Genomic DNA, 26691 nt, shown 5'->3' on the forward strand with positions numbered 1-26691 from the left:
AAGAGCTTTATTCCTTGCTTGGCTTGGTTTGCTTTGAGAGATGCTTAGCTACTGTTGTTTCCCACAGCATTAATCACTCCTATTATGTATTATTTTAATGAAGGGGGTACCTAGATGCTTTATTTCCATTCTCACTGAATTTTCTTCTAGAAGTTGAAATCTGTGGCAACAAATAAGAATATGGGGAAGAGCCAGTCTCACTAATACAGGAATGGGCTGAAAGAATTTTTAGCAGGCACCACCACCACCAATGAAAAAATGCACAGCACACATATACTGTGGAAATGACAAAACAAGAGAATAAAGGAGAGCAATGGAAGCATCCCGGCTACTTTAAAAGGTAGTTTCCATCAAAGCTGAATCAACACCAGCTTCAATGGAACAAGTAGAAACAACAAAAATATGTCACAAAGTATCTCCATCCCAGAAAAAAATTAGGTGAAAATAGGACATATTTTCGACACAGAAAAACAGAGAATATAACCTGTTCTTAAAGCGCAGGTGATTGCCTTTCAAACTACTGTGGTTCTCTTATTAAAAATAAAGAAGAGGAAGGGTTACTTTAAAAATATACTTAATAAAAACCTTTCAACATTAGAAAATCGGATGCAAAGTAAAGCTTGTGTGTCTTGAATATACAATACAACTTAAAAAATGAAGGCAAATGTTCCTTCTCACAAACATCTGCTTTTGTAGTTAATATTCATTGTCGTATACATGAGAAAGAGTTTCATTTGCTAAATCTGTAATTTCTAAACTGCAAGAAAAGTTTTGCAAGAGTTTTTAAGGGAATCAATAAACAAAACTATACAGTGAGGCCCTTCTGTTTCTCCCAAATACTTCTCTGAAGAGTTGCCAACTGCCAAACATTTTGACTAGCGCAGTGTATACATACAGTGATGTGGAATGTGTGTAACTAGCAAGCAGTTTAATGACTAAGATTTCTTTAAAGAAGAGATGGACAATAAAAAACATCAATTCTGAGAGCAATAATTAACAAAGCACAGATTCAAGTCTTTGGATGGACTCACTTTCTCACAAAATTACCCTGGAACTGAAGCAACAGTCTGCTTTGCACTCTAAAGATACCACTGGAAATAGATGCTCACAACTATGGGGAAAGCTTTATATGGGATTTGTACCTCACTAGACAGTAGAAAACCAAAATTAGGTAAAAGTGTTGATTTAAGAACAAACTCTGACAAATGCCCTTCCCAGGATCATAAACATCTCTTGACTGCATGCATTCATTGCCAAAAAAAAATCACAGTAGTTACTGAACTCAAGAGCAATATTAATAGCATTAATAGATTTGTTTAAGCACCAGAGATCACCTCTCTGAGAAATTCAGTTTAGACTGATCAATGGGCTTGAAAGCTATTTTTAGGAAAAGAAACAAAATGGAAACAAGTACTGTAATACTATGTAAGGCCAGCTCTCTTATAAAGCAAGCCTAATCTCCCCAAGTTGTTCACACAAAAAAAAATCTATTCTTGTCTATGCAGTGGAATGAAAAACTTATTAAAAAAGCTATAAAGAGACCTTTATGTTTTACTTTTTGGATAGCGGGCAAACACAATAATAAGAGTTTCCAAAGACCACCTAAATACAGCATAGGCAACACCCTAGCTTCTCCACTGTGTGGACATGTGGGCCAAGCTACTTCCTCTGGTAACTTCTACTGCCTGCACATGCTATCTCAGCAGCTTTTGATCACAATCCTGCATCACATTAATGGTTTAGAATAGAGGTACTATTTTCTCTGCAAATAGGCCAGAAATCAGTCTTCATTTAAAGATATTCCTTGCCGGTTTTTTGTCAAGTCTTAGATAGGGCTTAAGTGTGTAGATTAAAAGTGATAAATAGTACATTAAAACTTTTTGCCTTTTTTTTTCCCCCAAAAGAAACAATGTGTTGTCTTGTACAGCTACTGATTTTCAAACAGATCAGGCCTTGTTTCAATTACACTACAGGAAAGTGAATTTTATTTTTCTTCCTAACAGAGCATATGTTTTTTGTCTCCCTTGTGACCACTCAGGTTGCTGCATTCTTCTTTCAACCACAACTGAGCTACACCCCACAGTCCCGTTGACATGCCTGGCAAATCGTTCTAGACAAGCTCTTCCGAGAGGGCTTCCTGGAATTTCTCCAAAGATTCATCCAGGACTGTATTTGGGGCTGTTATTAAGCAGTTTTTACTCAGGCACTTCTCTTCATTGTGCATTTTCTTAGTTTAAATAATAAAGAGCTACCCATAAGTCCCCTTACAAGGGAAAAAAAAAATCACTCTTGCTGACTACTTGAGTCAGACAGTAGGAATACTTCACAAACATACTCATCATTTACATAAACTGTCTTTAACTTCAACTTATTTTGCACCTTCCATTCTGCTGAGATGATATAAGTATGTTTAACTGTGTGATACATATTATACAACCTTGATTACACTATCAGAACTTGATTTTAAGTATATGTCCTAATAATCTTCATTCTCAAGGTAAATTTAAACACAGTTTTCGGCATTTGTAGGACAAGGAGTAATACGGAAAATCTTTATGACAATAATTTTAGAAAATACAAAAGTAATTATTTAATTCCTACCAGAACAATAACAATCTTAAGGAAAAAAATTATTTTCCAGCCAACAATCCAATATGGTAAGTATTTCCAAACTGTTTTTCTCTGTATACCTCAGTGCACAACAAATTCTGCATAAATAAATTTTAGCAGTAAGTTAGAGAAGACCAAAAATGCTTGATATTACACAGACACACACAAAATTAAACATGTTAAATGTTTTATGTTACTGAGGTTAGCAAATGTAAATACTTCTTGGATACTTATATTCATTTTTTTAAATAGCTATCCAAAATTTTAATACATCTGTATGTATATAACTCCTACACCCACTAAGCAAGAAATAACCAATCAACATTTAGGATTTAACTGATCAGGAATCAGTCAAAAAAGGAAAAAAAAATTAAAGGTGAGAGAAATCAGGTGCAATGAAGCGCTGTGTGCCAAGAAAATCTCTGACTGTGAAAATACTTTACTATCCTATTCAGAACACAGCCCAAATATATAATTTGAAAGAATAAATCTGCAAGGGCAAAGAAAGAAAAATCTTTAAATATCTAGAATTACATAAATACAATTAGGTATTGTGAATCAATTCAGTATTTTTTTGTCCTGTACTCATGATACCTTTAATCAACAATTAGAGTCTTTAAAGATCTAGTATAACATTTCTGGTTCCTGGCTACCAACACCCAGGCCTCCTTTTTCCTGAAAATAATTACAAAACACTTGCCAAATAATCCTTATGTACGTATCTACAGTACTTCTCAAATCCAATATTGGTATGCCCCAGCTTTTTTTTCTGTTTTCCACCTGTACTTTAGCTTCTAGTCTTTTTTTGAATTGATTAATTTCTCTAAAGCTGCAATAGAAAACTCCCATGCTCTTTGATTTCTCCTCAAGGGCCCCCGCAGTAAGCTGATCTAGCACACATCTGTCTGATATGCAAACTGTGCCAAGCTCTGTTTGAAAGTCCTGTCTAAAGCCACACAATATTTTTGAAGTGAGTACAGACCAGAAGAAAAAAAACAACTTCAATTTATTTTATAATGCAGGGTACTTCAATATGTTATCAAATTCAAGTATCTTCAAAATTAGGAGAAAAAAACCTTTTAAGCTTCTGCTACTCCTGAAACTAAAGGCTGCTACCATCCTAAAGCCATCAACTGTATGTAACCTAACATGAAATATGTGCATAAAAAGTTTGAAGGTGAAAAGTGGTCAATAATTACTCCTGTTCCAGTTTCTTGCTTCTGATTAATATATTAATGGTTTTGTGAAGATAAGAAGGAAACTAAGGTAGTTTCTCTTTGCTAAATGGAACAGAATCTCTCCTATATGCTCCCTCATTGCATTTAAAAAAAATAAGTGTTGTAACTCAGAAGGATGTTCAGCTTCCAAGTGCATCCCCCAACCCTCCCTACCCAACAGAAGAGACATGTCCATATGGTAAACAGACAGTAATAAGAGGAGGACAGGATAAGGCTGACATATGACCAAAAGTATGCTGGGAAGCACTGAATTTTACACATTAAATTTTCTAAGGGCGGAGAATGTCCAACAGCTGGCAGCACCTAGGTGTTTTTATTCAGTAAAAGCATTCAGAAGTTTATTCTGCATACATTTGGGTTTCTTCCTCTACTTCTGGAAGCAGCATGACTCTCTTAGAACAAGTCTAGTGCTATTATCAAAATAATATTATGGATCTAATTAGAAGTCATATTTATAGCAGCTTTTGGAAGAAAAAAAGCAGGAAGTAGGGATGCTTTTACTGTGCTTACAGATACTCTTTATAAGCAGCAACCAGCCAAAACCACACCTTCAGAGGTATGGAAAGATCTGACCTCAGACCTGCTACATTTGTACTTTAGGCTGCAAGTTGTAAGGTAAGAAAAGAAGATGCTATCCCAACTGTGAAGACAGGAGCTGATGGAAAACTAGTTTCATATTTATTGCTGATCAGAGCCATATACAAGAAAAGAGATCACTGACTTTACATGAAGCAGAGGATGTGAGGTGCACATGGCCCACAAGGAGACTGATAACCTTAGGGGAGCATTATTTCACTTTTCTCGAGTGTCATTTGAGGGAGAGAGAAGAAATTACTACTTTGACCATACAAGCTTTTTGTTTTCTTTTAAAAAGAAAAAAGAAAAACAAAAAAGAAAAACAACCCAAAAACCCACTTCCAGGGATAGGAAGCTGCCAAAACGTAGAATTAAAATGCAAACAGCAGAGACTTAATCTAATATACAGGCATTAAAGCCCCAGGGTTCTTCCCAGAACCCTTATTTTCCATCCTAATATCCTGTACCCCCTTTTTCTTGGAGCTTATTTGAGAGGAAGCTGCTCTGATTGCTTTCTGTCACTCCTCTGGCACACAATAAACAGAGCAATCTGGAGTTAATTTAAGCTGTTTAGCACATCAGGATACAGCTGGGAAAGGTTTTGAGAGAAAGACTGGGGAGAAAAAACAGGGCTGCACACAGTCCAGCCCAGCCTGTACATACACAGGAAGGTGGTGCAGATGGGCACCTTCCAACACCATCACCTGCAGACAGGAAAACTGCCCCATGAAGAAACCCTCCAATCAGCCCAGGAACCGCAGAAACCTTGGTGCAAGGAATTTAGAAATCCATTTCTAAAAGCAGGTGTGGCAGGGCCACTCCTTCATATAAGGAGTATTACAGCTGATCCTTGGCCATCCAGTAGTAACCCAATCCCTCCTCTGTGTCTACCACTTTAATATTTCACCCTCTATAAGCCAGATGTCTCTTTTTCTTCTTAAGTTTAGACACACGCATTGGTTTTACACTGTGCAAAGGATGACTTGATTCCGGCCATTGGACAGATTTACATCTGTTTTTTACATCACTTTTGTTTGAGTTCTTAATCTCTCGGGGCCCTAGCTATACCCAGAATATATTGACTGAGTTCATTACCAGAAAGAAACACATACCTGCTGGCAAAATAATATAAAAATGAAACAAAAGTCTTTAGTTATTACTTACCACAGGGGACATTTTTAAAAAGTGCAGCAGGCAACTTAGGAAGAAGTATGCGTCCATATACTAATTCTCACACCGAGCACATAAACCACAAAAACTGAAACTCTTTACTCCAAAGAGTGAAGAAAATAACATTCTTTATAACACTAGTCTTACAGAGGGGATGAGAAAGGCTAATCGTTTTGTGATAAGTTGTAACTGTTTTGCTTGCTGTAGGCTGCGGCATTCTCTGAGAGATTTTGATCATGAAAAGAAATAGGTAATTTTATTGAACAATGTGGAAATGCAACCATTTCCTCATCTCGTATAGGCACGTCCAGCATTGTCTAAGGCTGTCCCAACAGCCACCTCAGCTTTTGTTAAATGCAACCAAGTTTGCAGGGGAGGAAAGGGGTTATTTTATAAGTTAATATGGTGATAGAGAAACATAAGTAATGGAGAGTAATGGAAGTTTACATAAATAATATCTGTTCCCTCTAATGACCGAGGCAGGGTTTTTAACCAGTTTCCATATATCTGTTCTTCAGCAATGGATTATGTTTTCCAGGCAGGGAAATGGCAAGCAAGCTATTTGCTGAATGAGTGATTCAGAATACGTTTTGCTTGTTATTCCTTTCTTTAACAACTTTGCTTGGTTACAAGTAACAATGGCTGAATAAGATACTGCTGAATCTAAAAAAAGGATGTTAAGCTGGACAAAACTGAGCCTATGTTCTCCAAAAACCAGAAAAAAAAGGCATTTATAGTTGTGCCTTATACTCTCCTCTCTTTCATTCTGTCACATCAATGCTACATTCAAGTGAGTGACAAGAAGGAACACTTAAATTCAAAATTTTTAACTTATTAATGATTATTTTATTCAAACTTTGTTCATTTTTCCCCAGCTACATGCCAAAACATGCCCTCTTTAATTACTCCCATGTTTGAATCTCTGCAATCTGCCTGCACCATGCTAGTTCAGTAAGGTCACCAGCAATTTCCTCTTGGCAAGATCCAACCTTTCTCCAATATCATCATCCTTGAACTTTCTGCCACTTTAGATCGTATTTCCTGAATTCTGAAGTTGTGAAATCTCTCCTCTTGGCAACATCTAGCTGTACAGACCACATTCAGTCCTCAAATATACACTATAACTCTCAGGCATTTTTAAGGGGAGTTGTTCATATGCATAACAGAAACTACTGTGGACTTCAACAGAATAGTCAAATTGCATATTTTGCTCTTTGTGGGCATTATAGCTTTAAAGGTTTTGTGCCTAATGATCATTCCCCAGAAACATTTACCCTGGAAACTCTATCCTTTACAGGGTATTTTTTTTCTATTTCCATTCCCAAAAGTGGGAAAGAAGCAGAAAAATCCAAAATGCACTAACAGATTCCTCTGCTCAAAGACAGTATTTCATTATACAAAGAGCTTTAGGCCTGGATGGTCAAATGATTCACAGTACACCCATACTTCAGAAATAAGCAAATCCTATCATTTTCAGAAGACATCTTGCCTTCTTTTCTCTGCAAATTTATTAATGTAGTGATATTAAAGCTATAAAGAACATGTGCTTTGTGATTCAACCTATGCTTGCCAAATTGATTTCTCCACTATTGCTTGACATCCCTGATGCCACCAGCAGTCAGAATTTATAATCTCATTTATATCACTGATCAAACCACCCACATGATCCTTCCTCAGCCTGCTTAGTCCAACCTGCATTAAGAAGTATTAAGTCTTAGGGTAGGTCACTGCAAATGAGGGGTGGCAAGAGGTGATGATCTCAAGTGGTGAGCTCCCCTAATCTCCACATTTACAGCTGCAGTCTTAGCTTCCTTGAAAAGGACTTCTGCCCTCATGAGTAACCACTACCTGACTCATATATTACTGAGTCTAGAAGTCATATATTCCCCCTACTCCCACTTTAGCAAGAGAGTTTTACTAAATCCTACTTCAGATTTCTCTCGAGATTACAGAATACGTGACCCATTAAATTAGGTAAGGTCTTCAGGTCCATGTTTTCCCAAAGCCTGTCTCCTCATTTGCCTTAGGCTGCAGGAAGGCTCTGACTGAACTAATTTAAAGAAAAGAGGTAATTAAAACCTCTCAGATCACACAAAGGGTAAACAATCTCTAAAAAAGGCTGATATGATTGTAAGTATGCTTACTCTTCACACAGTTATGTCAAAATTATCTAGATTAATACATTGAAACCACTGCAGCTATTTAAAATTCAAGCTACCCAAGGTCACTTAGAGATAATCACAGGAAGCCACATGCAGGCCCTGAGCAGCTGAGAGACTTCAGGGGCAACTGCCTGTGAAAGGAGGCACCTGTGGGCAGAAAAAGCCCCTAACCTCAACCTTAGCCCCATACATCAGCATCACTGTCTACACTATCTGCCACCTGAGGCACGCACTTTTCCTTTTAATTTTTTGGGGGTTGTTTTGCTTTGTTTTGTTTTCTGTTGTTGTTGGGTTTTTGTTTGTTTGTTGTTGTTGTTGTTGGGATTTTTTGTCCTTGTATTCTTTCTGGTACCTTTGACTTTCTAATGAACTGTAACAGATGGTCAGCAATAGTTTCTCTCTCCTAGTCAATATAAAATTTAACTATTAAATTTTTTTAAACAAAGGCTTTGCTTTTTCAATCCTGTGAAATCACTGGAACACACCTTGATGGCAGCAGCATGTGTGATACATTCAAGAAGGCAGATATCAATTAATATTCTCTGCAGTCAGAACTGCAATTAGGTACAACATTACAGAGAAAAGTAATGGAATGCACCTTTTGTTTTTTAACCCCCATGAGTAACAGAAGAATAGTGTTGAAAAAATTTGGACTTAACCAAGAAAAGATGCAGAGGATGTCTTTCTTTATATCCACTTGTTACAAATGCTTATTTGATTGTAAAATGTGTTACAACGCTTCCATGCAAATAGAAAGTAGACTTAAAGCAGACTTAGAGATACAACTACTAAAACTCTCAATAGGTCCTGTATACCAGATGTCAGCATATGCTATCTCATTGTTAATTTGATAAAGTATACTCTTCCAAGTCATCAGAAGCAGTACAATGCTTCAATACATCCAGTCCTCTGCAGTGATCACTAGCTATCTTTTGCATAGCCTAAACATGGAGATCATCTACAATACAAGAAGTCAGTAATGAAAAACCTGCACTACACTTGCTGCATTATTTGGTTTTATGTTTTGTAGGTTCAAGCCATTTACTCTAAAATACAAGTGAAATTACCACTGCAGACTTCTGATTCTTCCCAACCAGTTCAAGCTGCTCTGGAATCTTAATGCAGAATTCAGGGTCAGCTCACTTCAATGTACACAAAGCTCTGGCTGTATTTTAACTTGAGAAAACACAATTGGAGGTCAAATGTAAGAGCAAGCACAGGCAGCATTCCACACGGCAGCAGCGCTCAAAGTGCAGATAAAAGAGGGGGTGTTTCTTCCTGCTTAAAGAGAAATGTAAAGATACATGCTGTATTGTAAGAGACAGATACTCTAGTCATAGAAGGCATGTCTAGAAACAGAGATTTCAAAAGGGCATAAAGAGGTTTAAAGAAAGCAGAGGAATGATTAAGACCAAACTGTAAGGAACTGAATAAAACAAAGAAGGAAACTTCCAAAAGGGGAGGAAATCAGCTTATTAGTTTCAGTGTTAGGATGAAGAGAGGAAAAAACCTACAGTGAACACTGCAGTAAGAGCTCTCCAAGCCATTTTCACATCAGATATTTACATAATCTGATACACTTACCTGTGCCAAATCTTAGCATCCACTGCCTAATAACTAACATGCTCATGGATTTCAGTATTTCTTCTGGTATTTCTGACTCAACAATCTGTAAAACGTATGGCTTCCTTTGCATTCAGCACATGTATATTCTGACCATCTAAATGAATTCTGCTGGTTTTACTCTCCCATAAATTAAGGCAAAGAGTGAAAATCTTACTCTTTTAAAGGACACTAAATTAATATTGCCCACCAATATTGATCCATTATATTCTATGTATAAGAATAACATGAAATAATGGTAAGTTAAAGAAAGAACAGTTGCGCAGAGCTTTTATTTGGAAGTTCTTACATTCTTCTGTAGAGTTTAGCCTAGCAGCATACTTTAGTTCTGGAATATTCATAAATATACGAAACAGATGTACTAACCAACCCATAGTTTATATGGACACATATGAAAAAAAAGAAAAAGCAGGGAAGGAAAACAGATCCAAAACATCTCAGCAGGGATTCAAATAACCTTTTTCAGATACTACTCATTTGACTAAGGCCGTCTTACGACACCTGCAATTTCTTCCAAATTCTTAACCCAGACCATTGCATTCTTCTTTCCCAAGTGAATCAATGATTGATTTTCCTTGTGTTTCTATAGGGCTGTCACTGATTGAGAAAGTAAGTCCCTAGGAGAAGCAATATTTCTAAATAAATACTAAAGCTTTGTGTCAGATGGTTCTGGGTTGTTTCAAAGAGTATTTATCAGTTACAAAGAAAACCTAAAAATTTATGTATATAAAAAATCAAACTTTGCTTTAGTACTATTAAAAAATTGAAAAAATACTGAAATAAAAAATTGTAAAAAACCAAGAAATTACATCTTGATAATTTTGAATGGCCTTCTATAATATAATGTATTGGTAGAGTTCTCAGTCCTAAGAGATATGAGCCACGTAAAGAGTGAAGACAGGATCCTGAATTTTAGGGAAGCAAACTTCCAGCTCTTCAAGAAGCTAGTCAATAGGACCCCCTCCCTGAGAAAATGCCCTTGTGGACAAGGGAGCAGAACAGAGCTGACAGATCTTTAAGGACATAGAGGGCAAAAGCTCCTGAACCCCAGGCATAAGAAATCAGGAGAAGAATGCAATGGCAGAGTCAATCTACAGGTAAAACTAAGGGGCAAGAAGAAAATGCACAGGTAGTGCATTTCACAATGTGGAAGTCCAAACAGGTATTCTGGGAAGAGTATAGGGATGTAGTCCAAGGCATGTATCAAGGTATGGCTGGAGGTGAGCATCCCTTGGTGAGGGACACAAAAAGTAACAAGGGCTTTACAGCCAGGATAGAAAGTTTAGGGGAATGGAGTTCTCCCACAATGGAGGTGACTGACCAACTGGTAAGAAATAATGAGGAAAAGGCTGAGGTATTCAACAACTTTTTGCCTGTCTTCTTCTTCTGACAGTCTCTTTTCTCTCCATGATATTTAAAAAGTCATGGCAGTCAGGGCAAGTCCCAGGTGACTGGAAAAGTGAAACATGGTACCCATCTTTAAGAAGAGTACAAGGGATGATCATGGGAACTACTGACCTGTCAGCCTCACCTCTGTGCCCGGAAGGATGATGGAACAGATCCTGCTGGACTCTGTGCTAAGGCACATGGAGGACACGCCTCCATGGGACAGCCCACATGGCTGCAGGAAGGGCAAGTCCCATCTGATCAGCCCAATGGCCTTCTAAAACAAAGTGACTGCATGTAGACAAGGGAAAGGTTACAGATGTTCTCTATCTGGACTTCTGTAAAGCCTTTGACACAGTCCCTCAAATCATCCTTCTCTCCAGACTGGAGGGATGGATTTGATGGGTGGGCCGCTCACAGCACAATGAATTCACTGCATGGTCACATTCAGAGAACCAGTCAATCCCTCAATGTCTGGACGTAGATCAGTGACCAGTGGTGTCCCTCAGGGTCTGTATGGAGACCAGCTCTGACTAATATCTTCACCAATGACACAGTGAGACCAAGTGCACCCTTGGCAAATTTGCAGACAACACTCAGCTGATATGCCTGAGGGACAGGATCTCATCCAGAAGGACCTGAACAAGCTCTGGGAGACAGCCCACAGGAATCTCACAAGGTTCAACGAGACCAAGTGCAAGGTGCTGCACCTGGGTCAGAGCAGCCCTGGTACCAGCACAGGCTGGGGATGAACAGATCCCAGCAGCCCTGCCCAGAAGGGCTTGGGGTGCTGGTGGCTGAGAGGCTGCACATGAGCCAGCCATGGGCACTCCCAGCCCAGAGAGCCACACGTGTCCTGGGCTGCATCCAGAGCAGCAATTATTTCCTACATTTTATGTATCTCATGCTCCCTTGAAAGGCTGGGGCTTTAGGAGCAATCCTGTTCTTAATCAGAACCACATGGAGGTCAGTGTGATGGCCCATCCAACTGAAACAGAACTGGAAAGTATATTAAAATTTAACTAAGAAATTATTTCATATGTAACCTACAGAGTTTAAAAAGCCATTTTAATGTTAGGTCTTGTTATTGTTGAAAACGGAGCATATCAATTAAATGATTCACACTACCTTCAATATTTCTACAAATCAGATTTCTGAAGTTTGCAACTAAAAGAGAAACAAAAGGTGTAACATGCAAACAACCTCAGACAAGTGAAAAAAATAGAAAGACAAAACCCCTATTTCTATACCTTTCCTCCTGTTGCCTATTTCTTATGGGGAGACCACAGAAGAGCCAAACCCACATAGTTTCATTTACATTAAGTGTTGACATCTCTATTCCATAATGTAAATCTGGACTTTGTATGATTTTGTTTTAAACACTATTGAAATTAGAGGCACTAATAGGTCACATTAGTAAAGAGCAAAGAATGGCAACCACAAGCAAGAGCGATTCAACAATTTAAACCCTCACAGGTATTTAGCAGACATGACACCACTGCATATCATTTAATGTGTATTATGTTATTTAAAAATGAAGTAATGTATAAAAGCAGGAGACAAGCCTACTTAGTATTTAATAGGTAATGCTTAATAGTAGTACACAATTAACAGGTAATGCTTAATAGGCATATACAATTTTGAATGAAAACCACAATCAGCTGCCAGTACCAACAAAACAAGCAGGCAGCTAGTGCTTGGTTTACTTGGGCTTTTTTTAGCTTTTTGTGCGAATTTTGCGTATGTGAAAGGGAATTACATAGCACTTACTAGTGCCAGACACAATATGAGCAAACATTAGACAGAGCATCAATGTACAGCTCTGTATATGCATCTCACTTTTGACCTCCAACATTCTTGCTGAAAGTCTAGGTCACAGAACAGGACTTCAGAGCCCTATGTCTGAGTGATTTAAGCTCATGGTTCTGAGTTAAACAGACAGCCCTGTCAATAACACTGGTAAAGGATCACATTTGGGGAAAATTTCTCCCCTCTGATCTTCACAGCATAAATAATGCTTACTCTGTTCCAAGTGCAGAACTCCCACTGAGGTTTCATATTAAAAAAAAAGAGTACAGAATACACAACAGAGATCTACACTGTGGACAGGAGACTTGCAGCACGAATTGGAGAATAACTTTGCCCTTAATTTGAACTCATGTTCTTCCCTTGTTCCCCACATTGCATTTGAAAGATTCATGTGTAGCTGTGTTTTCCAGTCATGCTGCAAATATGAATGAAGAACAATTGCACTCCCTCTGATGACTCATATGAAACACGCATTTCCAACAAAATGAACCAAAATCATTTTGGTAAGACCAGATGATGAAGAAACATCAGTTGTGTACTTCACTGTGCTGTTGTTTACTCACAGTGGGAAGAATAACGTTGAACATTCAATTTTCAATGGCAGAAATGCCACTTTTTCTTCAGAGCGCTGACACATTATTGTATTTTCAGTGCTTGATACAGATTTATTTGTGTATGTGTGATGGAAGCACTACTGAAAGCTGTTCAATAAGAGGGACAATAAAAAACTACACCTTCTAATATAAAATTCTGTTAATGTAATTCTTATTGTACTTTAAATACAACCATAGGGGTTTTATTTTCCCATCAAGGGAATATAATACCTTTCCTGCATCAGAGCACCATTTACTGAACAACTTAACTGAGCATTTACAGAGTAACTTTTATCGAGCTGTGCTCGTGTAAATCAACCTCTATAGGTTTTTGCAACTCACCAAAACTGCCTCCTTATTGTCCTGACTTTTCCAAACTGAGGGGAAAAAATTGATCTCATGGGAAAAGAAATTGATGTACACAAGCTTCCACTACTTACAGATTTAGCCCTACAAAAGGACAATCTTTTCCATCCCATAGAATTTTTTTTTTTTTTGCTTCGTAGTACAGTTTTCATGATAGCAGCAATCCTAGCACAGTCAGCTTCAGTCAAGTGCTTTCATTGTGAGCAGTCTCAGTAACTAAACAGGTCTCAGTAGCTACAGACCCTGCTGTGTCAAGGTCTACACCAGCATGCACCATTACTAGACATGACAGAAACACAGAAGGAAATTTTAACCCAAAACCAACAGGAATAACCTGACAAACTGCTCATACGTCTGCAGTGAGCAAGTCAGACAAGACACTGTCAGGAAAACTGTGGATTTGTCCCACTGACAGGAGAAGTGACCATTTTTTGGGTGTAGAAAATTCTGACAAAAAGACTAAAGACTTCGCAAACACTATTATGGAGAACAAAACTAGCATCGTTTAGTTTAATAGTAATCATTTAAGGCAACCCTTTGGGAGCTGTGGGAAATTATTAAACATTATTGTTAATACACCATATGAGCTGTTTTCAGCATTCATCTCATTCTGAGGAAATTACTAGCATAGCTATTAACATGCTTAAGTCAAAGCTTTATGCAAAACTGGCCTGTTTGCAAAATTCTGGGCAAAATTCACTTCCAAGTTTCATTTACAAAAGAACTTCACTTCAAGCACTAGCATCTGCTAAAAACAGAAAGAAAAATTCAAGACTCAACTTATGATGGATTTTTTAACCATGAAGACAAAAAAGAAGCTAATATCTCTGATATGAGGCTCCTCTTTGTTCAGGAACTTGGCTTTGGAGTGTTAGGTTTTGCACGGAAAAATCTGGGAGGGTAGGGAGGGATTAATACTAGATGGACCGGAAGATAAACAAACATTTCCTACAAAACATTCTGGGTGTTCATAGGATTTTAAAAGGGGAGGGGAGGAGGGAGTCAATATATTGTCTATCAACATCTTTCAGTATTGATTTTAAATCCATTCCCACCATAATATTTCCACATTTGATAACATATTGTCAAAAATATAGTCTCATTATTATTATCTTCATCATATGACAGAGAATGTGTTTTTTAATTTCTAAATTATCACTCATACTTTAAAATGGAAAAAGCCTGAAAACAAAAATAGAAGCCAACACTAGAGTACAAAACATCAATCACGTGCACCTTTCACTGACACTGACATGTAACAATTCTAACTGATGCAAATACAGGAAACTGGCAGAATCTTTTCCTGTATAAAAATAAGACTAAATAAACAAGAAACAAAACAAACAAACAAAAAAGGAAATAGATTAACTCAAATAACTAGTGTGATTGAAGGTGCTTGCAGGTAAGGCACCTGTGCTTTTTTCCACTAAGGAAGCAGCAGATGCTTAGGCAATAAATGCCTAGGCATATTCCTCACTGAAAACACACCATACCTCTCAGATACCTCTGAAAGAACAATTAAAACAAATCTTCAGGTCTGCAATGAAAAAACCTGTGAGCACAACCTTCAAATTAGTACCTCAGACATCACAGACACAGAGTAACTGCTCTAGTCAGTTGACTTGGCCAATCTGTAATTAGAAGGCTCTCTGAAGCCCCTCATAAGCAAAAGTGAAGGAGCAGGAGTTCATTTTTGAACAGAGATATCAAGAAGATAAAAAAAGTCCCTTAAGGAATAAGTGAAAGTCAGATTCATGTCTTAAAGAAGGCATTGGAAAAAGAAAATCCCTGTATTTCATTAGCCAAAAGCCACAATATGTGGGCTGGAATGAAAGGGGGAAAAAAAAAGAAAGGAAAAAAAAAGGGTAATATGAAATTTTGTGGGGAAAAAAACCCTAGGGTTATGATAGAGACTGTATAAACACCAGTAAGTATGTCCAAAAGAATCGGTGCTCTTATTAATCATAATTCTACAATGATAAAAAGACCATCTTTTGGAGTGAAAACAGTCATCACTGTCACATGCCCCATTATGGAAAGGATTTATGTGGTTTCCTCTTAGTAATGTAAACCAAGGCTTGAAAGGCTCCACGTGTTTTGCTTTTCAAAGCCCTCTTATGGCAACTACCGGGCATTACAGTGCTAATCCACATTCAAAAACGGCAAGAAATACTGCAAGGAAGGAATGTTTCAGCATAACAAAGAGCTGAAAGTTTAATAAAGCAAAGGATAGTAGCTTTAATACAGAACTGAAATTATGGGTCATATTCCTTTGCTTTAATGTTGGCATGTTCACACCAAAATTTCTTGTAATACCTTGCAAAAACCATAATGAATTGTATTCACAGCAAATCCCTACTTCTTACCTCAAATCACAGTTCTGTATTTGATGCAAAATTTGGACTCAAAGCCCATGTTAATAGTTCTGAGCCGAATTTGTACCATTTTAATGCTTTTTATGACCTTTATTTTAAATGGAGGCTCTCTTCAGGGACATTGGTAGTTACAGTCTCCTGTGATTGCTAAAAGGAAAAATACACCCATCTCATTCTCTTTGATTTCAAGTGAACAAAAGGCCATGTGTACCCAACCCTGCTACATTCATTTTTCATCTATTTTGTTTAAACAAGTAATTATTTTATTTTCATAAATGATCTCGTTAGCACAGAGTTACTTGTATCTGCAGTGTAAAAAATGCTCCTTAAAAGCAAATTCTACTTCATATCAAACCAGTCAAGACTTTTCAAGCTACTACTTGATCCACAAATATACCACCACATGCCATTGAACCTGCTCAACTTTTTCTTATTTACTTGTAGAAATAGCTTGTCTTTCTGTTAAAAAAGACACTTCAAAAAGCAGGTTGATTTACAGGACATACTGATGGAGTCAGACTCTGCTAATGACTAAACATAATGAAGCTACATTTTTATCCTGGTATCTTCATCAGGCCACTTTAAAGAGGAACTAAAGTTCTTCTACACAGTTCACAAGACTCTTTCAAAATGTGCAGTATTTCCTTTTGTCAACTGGCATGTTTTCAGGGCAATTCCTCTTGAGCCATAACAAATTGGAAGAAACATAAAAGAGTATAATAATGAAAAAAAAACCTACCACAAGATCAAATATTACACCATATTTTATGGGGTTTTTTTAAAATATGTACCCAGTAAAAAGAAATCTACAGTTTGAGGTCAACACCACACAGAGAAGTAGTCAGAAGACTATGTTTGTTGCAATGCTACTTGCTATAATACAAAATACAAAATGACCACCTGTAAATTATTCTTTGACTTTTAAAGCATGGAGAGATACAAACATGGAAGTGTGAATTTTGTTCGCAACTAAAAAGGAAATAGTAATGAATCTGGTAAAATGTACCATAAAAGTAGGGCCTTCTTTTTCCTCTAGAGACTTTCAACAACACCTTTATCAAACCACACAGCTAGCAAAATAGAGTGCTTTTCTCTTAGAATGGTCTGGGTTTGAAAGGACCTTTAAAAGTCATGTAGCCAAACCGCCCTACAATGAGCAGACTTCTTCGACTAGATCAGCTTATTTAGTGCCCCATCCAACCTGACCTTGAATGTTTCCAGGGATGGGACATCCACAACCTCTCTACGCAACCTGCTGCAGTGTTTCACCAACCTCATTATGAAAAATGTCTTCCTTATATCTAGTCAGAATCTGTTCTACTTCAGTTTAAAACCATCACCCTTTGTCCTATCACAACAGATCTTCTTAAAAACTCTGTCCTCAAATTTTTTATAAGTCTACTTTAAGTACTTAAAGCCTGCAGTAAGGTGTCTTCAGAGCCTTCTCTTCTCCTGGAGAACCCCAACTCTCTGTCTTAATAGCGAAGGTGTTCCAGCTCTCTGATAATTTCTGTGGCCTCCTCTGGACTCCCTCCAGCAGGTCCCTGTCCTTCCTGTGCTGGGAGCCCAGAGCTGATGCAGCACTGCAGGTGGGGTCTCAGCAGAGCAGAGCAGAGGGGCAGAATCCCCTCCCTGGCCCTGCTGCCCACACTGCTCTGGATGCAGCCCAGGACACGTGTGGCTCTCTGGGCTGGGAGTGCCCATGGCTGGCTCATGTGCAGCCTCTCAGCCACCAGCACCCCAAATTCCTCTGACCAAGTATGATGATTCTGTGTCTTTAACACTGCTCATTAAACTTATGGATAAACTTTGTCATTTCCTAGATCCTCCCTTGCAGTCTTCATTGAATTCCTTAAATTGATTCTTAATCCCACAAAATGGGAAGAACTTTCTTGGAGAGAGTTCTTGATCATAAAGAAAAGTGTGTGTCCCCCGCTATGTCCCACTAAGCTAAAAAAGGGTCTCTCAATGCCCGAACAGCACTTGGGGCAGGAAGAGGCACTTCTCCAAGCAGACATGTCCTCAAGACCTGAAGGTACATCATACTATAATCATAGGCTCATATTATAGCTACCAGTGCACAGCAGGACTCCCATTCCAAAGGACCTGGAAGCTGTGCAGGGAGATCTGACACAGTACAGCTCTCTGCAAGAGATGCTCAGCTGCAGACCCTTGCATGTTTCTTTTCAACCATATTCTAATGTCTGTTCTGAAACACACCACCTGCAAAAGCACTAAACAAAATATAGACAAATGAAATAATTTGACAAGATTTTTCCTTTTTCTGGTCTTTTAAAAATGTTTTATGGTTATAACACTTGGTTTTTGAAACTGGGTCCTTATTGTGTGCAATGTTTTATGACTGTAAAGAATAACTGCCTGAAGTAAAGAGAGAACACTGAAAAGACCCAAATCACTGGCCTCTGTCCTGCCTGATTTAAGTCCAATTTCCATGCATTTTGACCATATAAAATTTAACTCCTGGAAGTTTAAACTGTCAATTAACTCAAAATAAGTCCCATTAGATAGGGTAGGCACTTGATTCTCCTGATTGTTTGACTCTTGCTGAAATATACCTGCAACTGATTGCAAAATAATCCCTGTTAAAAAACAGGGTACACTGTCACAATTCAGAAAAATAAATGCTTCATAAATGAAAATACCAAATTTGTCTTTTTAATTCACTCATACCTTGTAATTCTAGCTCAGATGTATTTAGTTTTATTCCACAATGTACTGAATAAACATTGCTGAAATAACTCTTCCAAGTCCCAGCCTCAGCAAAGACTGGATTTTTTCCATATGGAATAAATACTGGTATAGTTTTCCATATGTCTTTGCTCACTTTCAGTTCTAAATATAAAAACATCGCAAACATTAATGGGCATAGATGAGTTATCAAATCCTGCTAGAGCAAAACCTGGACACAAATATAACATCATGAGGCAAACAGGTTTGGACTCAAAATTAAACTCTAAGACCTTGAGTTCTATACAAAGCAGCTTCTAAACTCAAAACACGTAAGTGCATTTTCATCAAACTTTGGTTGTTTTTTTGTTGTTGTTGTTGTTGTTGTTTTGCTTGTCTGTTCATTTCAGTTGTTTTTGTTGTATTTGAAGTGTTCACAGAAAATTAATTTGCCATTTTGACAGCCCTAATATGTAAAGTGTGGACAAAAGAACAACTGTATGCATTGAAAGGCTACTTCCCATTTCCAACCAAACAAGAGTAAATATGTTCCTGACACCCAGCCAAGCAGCTGTATTCCAAAAAAGTTCTGTTTCATTCTTAATTTGGAAACAAAGGAGACTGCTTTGCAATTATTTACATTACTCTAATAATCTAGAAACCATGCCTGTACACACAAAAACTTAGATTGCAATTTGACTGACTAGACTGCCCATCATATTTTCAGCTGTTTTATTAACAGACCTTTGTTTCATGGGACTAAGATGCCAGTGAAATACTTCCAAAATGACAAAAACTACACGTCGCGTTAAAGTGAGGGGAAAAATCAGTTTTGGCTTCAAACTGTTTGTTGTCTGGCTGTTTGTACTTCATGAAACACGTGGCATTTCACAGACAGGACAGACTACTTCAGAAGAAATAAATTTGTAGACAGCTCTCAGTAAGGATTTAATTCTGATAGATCCTCAGTAACTGCAGTGTCAAGTAGAATGCTTCTAACTCCACTGCACTCCTCAGATTTTATAAAGGTATTTTTACACCACCAGGAGCAACCCCCATGTGCATAGACACTACTTCAGAGTTGTTCTTGTCAAGCTTGAGAAAGCCCTAAGTGAAGGGAGAGAAATCGCTGTTTCACATAAACTCCTGCTCAACTTTCATCACTCTGATGTCATTAGAAGATAGCCAGAGGAAAGACAGAGGGGCCAGAACTCTCTGTAATCAGCTTGTTAGCAAAGTTATTACTGAAAGAATACTTGAAGGAACTTACCAGTAGAGAAAACAAAAACTGTGTTGTCCCAAAGACCGTATGTTTTCAGAGCATCAGTAAGATTTCCTACTGCTTCATCCATAAGAGTCACCATTCCTGCATAATGGCGCCTCTTCACATCTTTTATGGAAGAATATGGTTTCAAGTATTCTTCAGGGACCTCGAGAGGTTCATGCACAGACTGAAAGGCGAGATAGAGAAAGAGGGGCTGGGGTGGAAGGGATAGAATGGAAATTAGTTGAATGTAAAGTACTAAGTGCACAAGTTACTGCAGCAAAAGCAGACCTCTTTTATCAACAGTGCAGGTAGTGCCTTTTGATTTCTTCTACAACTTCTACATCTTCCATTCCCTGCACATAAACTAAGAAAGAAACTTTGAAAAATTACTTTTGGAAAGCTGTGGAAAAACATCAGGTCTATCTTTTCTTCATAACATAATTGTTAACAATTTCTTTCTATTAAACTTACCACCTTAAGCTGCCCTTCCCTGTTTAGAAGCGCAAACTATTTGCTCAACCATTTCTAAAAATGTATTAATTGTATTAAAATAGAAGAAATGGAGAAGGGTAGCAGGCCAGGACCATGCAGACAAAGCCGATTTTGGTAGCAGGTGAGTTTTACCACTGCTGCTTCTCACATTTAACTCTATGCACCTATTGAATAACCCAGAACTGCAGCTCAAACACAGCTCTCTCCATTAATATTTCATCAATGTTTTTAGAAACATTCTTTAATGCTGAAGTTATCTGTACCTTCGCAGTTTTGTGACTGGCTATAAGATCTATAGCTCTTTCTGTGAATAAATTTGTGGAGTACACATTTTTAAATCCAGTTGCAACTTCTTCTCCATCTCGAAAGTCCAGAGCACAGCGCGTCACATTCTTTGCTTTGATGAGGACACAGTGGTCATGAGTATAATAATCCTCACTGCCCAGGAGGTAGCCTACAACAGGAAAAGATGTCAAATGAGCAGACCAACATTGGGTCACATAAACACATACATCAGGAGGAGAAAAGAAGTCAAACACAAATGTCAAAACATCAGTGGTTTTGAGCTAAAACACTAATTCAACCCTGGACCACCTACTGTGAGACCCCTGACATGTCCAAGTAGCTCCACATTTAATACCTCATAGGCTTTTCATTGCTAACACCAGCATTAATTTCAAAAGAAATCAAACATTTTGAAAGCAGTTCAATGACCTCTTATTTGTACTTGGATGTCCATAAGCACTGAACTAATGCACTGAGCCAAGGCACTGATCTAGCCGTGAACTAGTCTGATTCTTGGTGGTATGATTTCTGTGTTTGTATTTTGATATAAGGCTTCCACCTCTATTGGAAAGTTTGGAATTTTTAAATCCATTTATTCAAAAACACCCAAGAATGAATCATCTGTGTCTGTTGTAATGCAATTTCTGATCCACTGCTGACACCAGCTGGTCAAGACAAGACACTATTATTTAGAGATATCCAAAACAAATTAAGTAAAAATCCTGCATGTACGGATTTGCTCCTACCTAGGGCTAGCCTGTCAGGCATGGAGCACCCCTGTGTTTTAGCAGGCACAAATAAAACTTTTCAAAATCACTTGAATCTCAAAAATTACATTTGAAATTAGATTTTAGATTTCTCCCCCAATATCGTGAAAAAATGGATGAGTCTGAAAAAAATACAGTCCTATGTTCTGGAAAAAAAAGAACTTGGGACAAAAATCCCAGACAGAAGAAATTTACTTGAACTTCTTTTTTCAGCAGCTGCAGCTAGTAATTTCTGCAAAAACAAATGTACAGAAAAAATAAAGTTATCTTAAATAAAATATAAACGTCTATGATATTTTTAGGAGAATAAAACAGTTCGTTTTTCAAAAGGTGAAGTGAATTTATAGGCAGATTGCTTACACCAATGTACTCAGAGGCACATGCTGCATTTTTTCCATTTTGAATGCCCACTGGGTGAGACTGGATCAAGTGTGCCACAGAATCAATCATCCCTAATCATAATGGATGCCTACTGGAATCACATGAACATTGCAGGATATTAAACCACTACATCCTCGGAAAAATAATGTCAGATTGGGCACCCAAAAACCATACCCAGAGTCAGCCTGTCCTCAGGCTCCTGCATTAAAAGCCTGCTCAGTCCCAGGATGAGATTTCACAAGGAACATCAGCCTATCTACAGCCATGCCACCAAGAAGATCCCAAGCTCCTGAGAAGGGATCAGAGAAAGCACAAATGCTTAAGCAATGAGAGCCATTATACTCCAATCCACAAATATTAGCTTAATTCAGTTGTGAAACCATGGCCCTAAGCTCCCTGAAGAGTGAAAAGAAGTAAGGGGACAGTTTTTCCCACCTCGTTTGGATGAACATAATTTATTAAAGGCACACACATAGCACTGTCACACTCTTCATTTAAGTTGCAGGTTAGACAAGAGCAACACAGGCTTCTGCATAGAAATTCACTATTTTGAAATTCATCACTCAAGGAAAGTGTCTCAAAAACAACCAAGTGGAGATGGACCTCTTTGAGCTCAGTGGTGTGCAGAATGAGATGCAGAATGAGACATCAGACAGCCCAAGTCATATACCATCTGTGACACTTGTGCAAAACTAATAAATGTGGAATTGATACTGGGACAGGAGCCCAAACCACACTTGGAACAGTAAACAATGCATAACTATAAGTTGCTTTGCGAGTAATGCACTCAGACAATCTACTGTTTAGTCTGAGAGCTTCACTTCCTAACTTATGAGTTTTTGGATACTACTTTATAGAGGGCTTTCACACCATCTCACCACTAGCTCTGGAAAACCAAAGCTACACAAACTGGCTGTAAGCCTCCCTTCCCTATTCCCCTGTGCTGCTGTAGGTAGGAGACAGAGAATTCAAAGTAAAAAGTTAACTCTGGGAAGGAGGGAAGAGTGAGGGAAAATGGAAAGAGAGAAACACTTTACTTGGAGACACACAGTAATGCTGATACTTTCTTCAGTAAGTTGTAAAGCTTGAGCACACATTTAAGGCATTATCATTTTTTAAGCAGTGGTACTTTGGAAATATGCATACCTAGATATGGCTTTACTTATAAATCAGCAGTAAATCTGCTGCTGTTACAAGAATGGGGCAGTTTCTCATCCTTTTCAACACTGAATTTATTGCCCATACTAAATCAAACCATTACCAAAGTAAGTGTCAAATCCTCTGCGGGTCGGAAGGCATTCTTTTCTGTACATCCCCAAATGCCACTTCCCCACCATGTGAGTAACATATCCCGCATCTTGAAGCAGCTCTGGGAGGAGTTTCTCATCCAGTGGCAGACAGCTGGGCTGGCATGGCCAAATTATCTGATGTTGTAAACCTGTGTGGATCTAGCAGAGAAAAGAAGTGTGAGAGATCCCTTACAATGCAGCTCACGGGTTAATTTATACGCAGGGCAAAAAAGAAGCACAGCTGCATTAGAGATTAAGATTATTTTTAGGAGCTCTTCATTTTACCAATGTAGCACTGAAGATGATGAGGAAGCTGCAGGTGGAGGGCAGGGGTTGCATGGAGGAAAACAAGAAAATAGCACTGCAAGAGTTAATATCTTCCCAGGCATAAATCAAGCACTTTAATCAGCAATTAAAAAAACTACAAAATAAACAAACACACACAAGCCTTTTATGCTTTTAGCTAGAAATCTAACAGGTAAGAATTATCATTATGGTCGGTTCGAAGGCTAGGGACTTCTCAAGATGGAGTGAGAGATTTTAAATAGGATTGAAACGGGCAAAAATGCACATGGTGGGTGAATCTGTCAAGCTTTTGCCTGTATCAGAGAACAGTCACTGGAGAAAAGGTCAATAAAAGAAAACTATTTTTCTATTACTCTTCTAAATGGCCATTATATATACATACTTATATATTTATTTGCATGCCTTAAATGAGTACAAGCACTATAGAAAGCATTTGGATTTGGGGAAAGCTTCACACTGACTATATCTGATATTCAATAGTTCTACTAAAGTTTCCAGTCTTACTAAGGGATGAATTTTGTATTTGTTTACAAAACCACCACTGATAACAATACTTTGAGTAGTATATCACACTTGATATAAGGAACCTCCTCAGTTACTGATACCATAAACTGACTTTTGTCAACTCTGTCTTCTCCACAATCAAAAAGGCGCTTCCCTAAACCCAGACCTGCAAACATACATATAAAAGTACCTATATCTTGTTTATATATTAAACATTTATAGCAATCTACGTGCTAGAATCTATGTGTGTGTCAAAGCACAAAGTCTCCAAGATACCCTGGAGCAGATAACACCAAATTTTATGACTTCACTAAGCAAACCAGTGTAGCAAGCTGCACGACTAACATTCAAACCATTGCTTTGAAATTTGGCAACTCTCTGAATTGACTTCTAAAACAAGTAAGCTGTGAACTTAGGCAAGTGGGTAAGGCCCTTTTCTAAAGGGCCTACTACTTCCTCATTTTCTTTGAACAAGGAGATTCCAAAAATTAAATTATAGTATAGATTCTCTATTATGCATAAAAACATTTAAAATATTTTAAAATGCTTTATTGCAGAAAGCATTAATATACTGAATGCACAAACTAGCAAAGCATTGTAATTTCTTGAAACATATCTGGAAAATGAGAAAAAGGAGAAGGAGGCAATAATAATAACAAAATATCTATTGCTATCTTAGACAAATACCATTGCTTTTCTTTCAGACGGATTGCAAGGTGACTACCAAAATTTCATCTCCAGATTTAGGTTACTTCCTCAAGCTTCTAAGCAACTGCTAATCATATTCAAGGGTAAAACAATTTTTACAAAGATCCCACATATTTGCTGCATAATAACTGCTGCATGGAATGCCTCCTCTATTAAAAAAAAAGAAAAGAAAATTAATTTTCTAATATTATTTTACTCAATTGCAACACGGTCAACATGAAGACTATTAAATTATCAAGCCAGATGTATGGGATGAACTTAAATCCAGACTGAACTATAGGCATTTTCAAAGTCCACTTTGAAGATGTGATGCAGCAGTGGTCACTTTCTTAGAAAGCACATTCGGATTATGAACTGTATTTTAAAAATATTCACTACAAAAAAATATTTTAGGTTATTTAACAGAACAACTGCAAGAGTTGGTAAAAATAATGTAAATTGCTTTTTCCTATTTATCATTATCCATTCTTTGACTTTTCAAGAAAGAGACAAATGTTGCTTGGAAAGAGTGTCAACTAGAACAACATTCCTGCAAGAAGAGACAGTGTCCACTAATACAGGATGACATTTATTTTCTTTCACTCAGAGCAGTTTATTTGGCAATCACTATGGTTAACATGGATGTGCAGGACTTCTTAAGACAGAGGGGAAGTTCCTGAAACACACTTAACCCTTTGAGAGTTTCCTCCTTCTGTCTATGCTGTGTGTCCTTACTTTCTTTCCCACCCCCCACTCCCCAGTTTTTGCCAGAACTGCAAAAAGGACGGGAAAGGACAGAATGATACCAGTATTATAAAGCCCAAATCTTACACCTGTACAACTCGGGGGTGCGGGAGGGAAGATAAAGAAAGGGGAAAAAAAACCTGGGAAAATGAGGATAATCAGTATAAAATCACTATGAACTATTTAGACACCCAGACTAATGACCACTCTGTGCGCACTCCATCGAGGAGGGCAGAACATCTTCACCTCCTATACCAGGTGGAGGTGAATGTATAGCTACTAATGCATCTGGGCGCTGCACTGGAAATACGTAGCAAAAACTGAACAAGTAATGCTTATCTGCTTCTGTCTGCATCTCGACCGGGTTATCCAGTGGAAAAATATCCAAGAGTCAGGCGACTAGGGCAAGCATATTTTCCACGAGAGCCTGCCATGCCTGTTAATCCAACCGAAGCATAGAGAGCACCTCGGCTTTTCTGGAACAGAACAATTTGCACCGATTCCATGTCTCGTTTACTCCCGAGCTCGCAAGGCGAAGTTTGCAGCTTCAGAGCAAACTGAAGTTTCGGCAGCGCAGCGGCACAGAGACCCAGCAAGCCCCAGCGCCACGGGAGCTGTCCGCAGCGAGCAGGGAGCGCCCGGAGCATGCCGCGGGCAGCGCGGCCGGGGTGCGAGCGCCCGCCCTACCTGGTAGCGGCCCGACAGGAGCTGGCTGCGGGACGGCGTGCACAGCGGCTGCGTGTAGTAGCGCTCCAGCCGCACGCCGCCTGCGCCCAGCGCGTCCAGCCGCGGCGTGCGGATGGCAGAGCCGTGCCAGCCCACGTCGCCCCAGCCCAGGTCGTCGGCCAGCACCAGCACCAGGTGAGGGGCGAGCGGACGCGCCGCCGCCGGCTGCGGCAGGCACAGCGGCAGGCACAGCGGCAGCAGCCGGCTGAAGCACAGGCACAGCAGCCGGCTAAAGCGCGGGCACAGCACGCCCGCTTGCCGCGCCATCCCCAGCAACCCCGGCACCCGGAACTGGGCCGCGGGGAGCGCCCTGAGCCGGGGCTCCGCCCGCCGGGCGAGCGGCGCGGCCCACGGGGCGGGGCTCGGGCAGGGCCGGGAGAGCCAGGCAGGGCCCCGGCGGGCCCGGGCAGGCCGGCAGAGCGGGGCCGGGAGAGCGGGGCCGGGAGAGGCGGGCGGGGCGCGGGCCGCGCCTGGGCAGGGCCCGGGCAGGGCTCCGGCCGGGACGGAAGAGCGGGGCCGGGCCTGGAGGGCCGGGCGGGCCTGGGAGAGGCGAGCGGGGCTCGGTCGGCGCTGCGGCCTGGAACGCGGGGTGGCGGCTGCGTCCCTCGAGACGGGGGGCGGTGCAGCTTTACGCCGATGGGTTTTGG

At 39.2% G+C, this 26691-nt stretch overlaps 1 protein-coding gene across 1 annotated transcript in view; it reads right to left on the reverse strand.

The window, feature by feature from the left end:
* The window catches only part of ARSB (arylsulfatase B), a 63550-nt gene extending 37218 nt beyond the window's left edge, over window positions 1-26332 (reverse strand). Inside the window, exons 1-4 of the mRNA XM_030968940.1 lie at window positions 26006-26332; window positions 23050-23236; window positions 20619-20809; window positions 19867-20074 (exon numbers count right to left, since the gene is read on the reverse strand). Of these exons, the coding sequence (XP_030824800.1) occupies window positions 19867-20074; window positions 20619-20809; window positions 23050-23236; window positions 26006-26311 (892 nt within the window). The 5' untranslated portion in view covers window positions 26312-26332. The remainder of the gene's footprint in view (window positions 1-19866; window positions 20075-20618; window positions 20810-23049; window positions 23237-26005) is intronic.
* Between the last annotated feature and the right edge of the window lie 359 nt (window positions 26333-26691).

Source organism: Camarhynchus parvulus, chromosome Z (assembly GCF_901933205.1).
Source record: "Camarhynchus parvulus chromosome Z, STF_HiC, whole genome shotgun sequence".
Taxonomy (NCBI): Eukaryota; Metazoa; Chordata; class Aves; order Passeriformes; family Thraupidae; genus Camarhynchus; species Camarhynchus parvulus.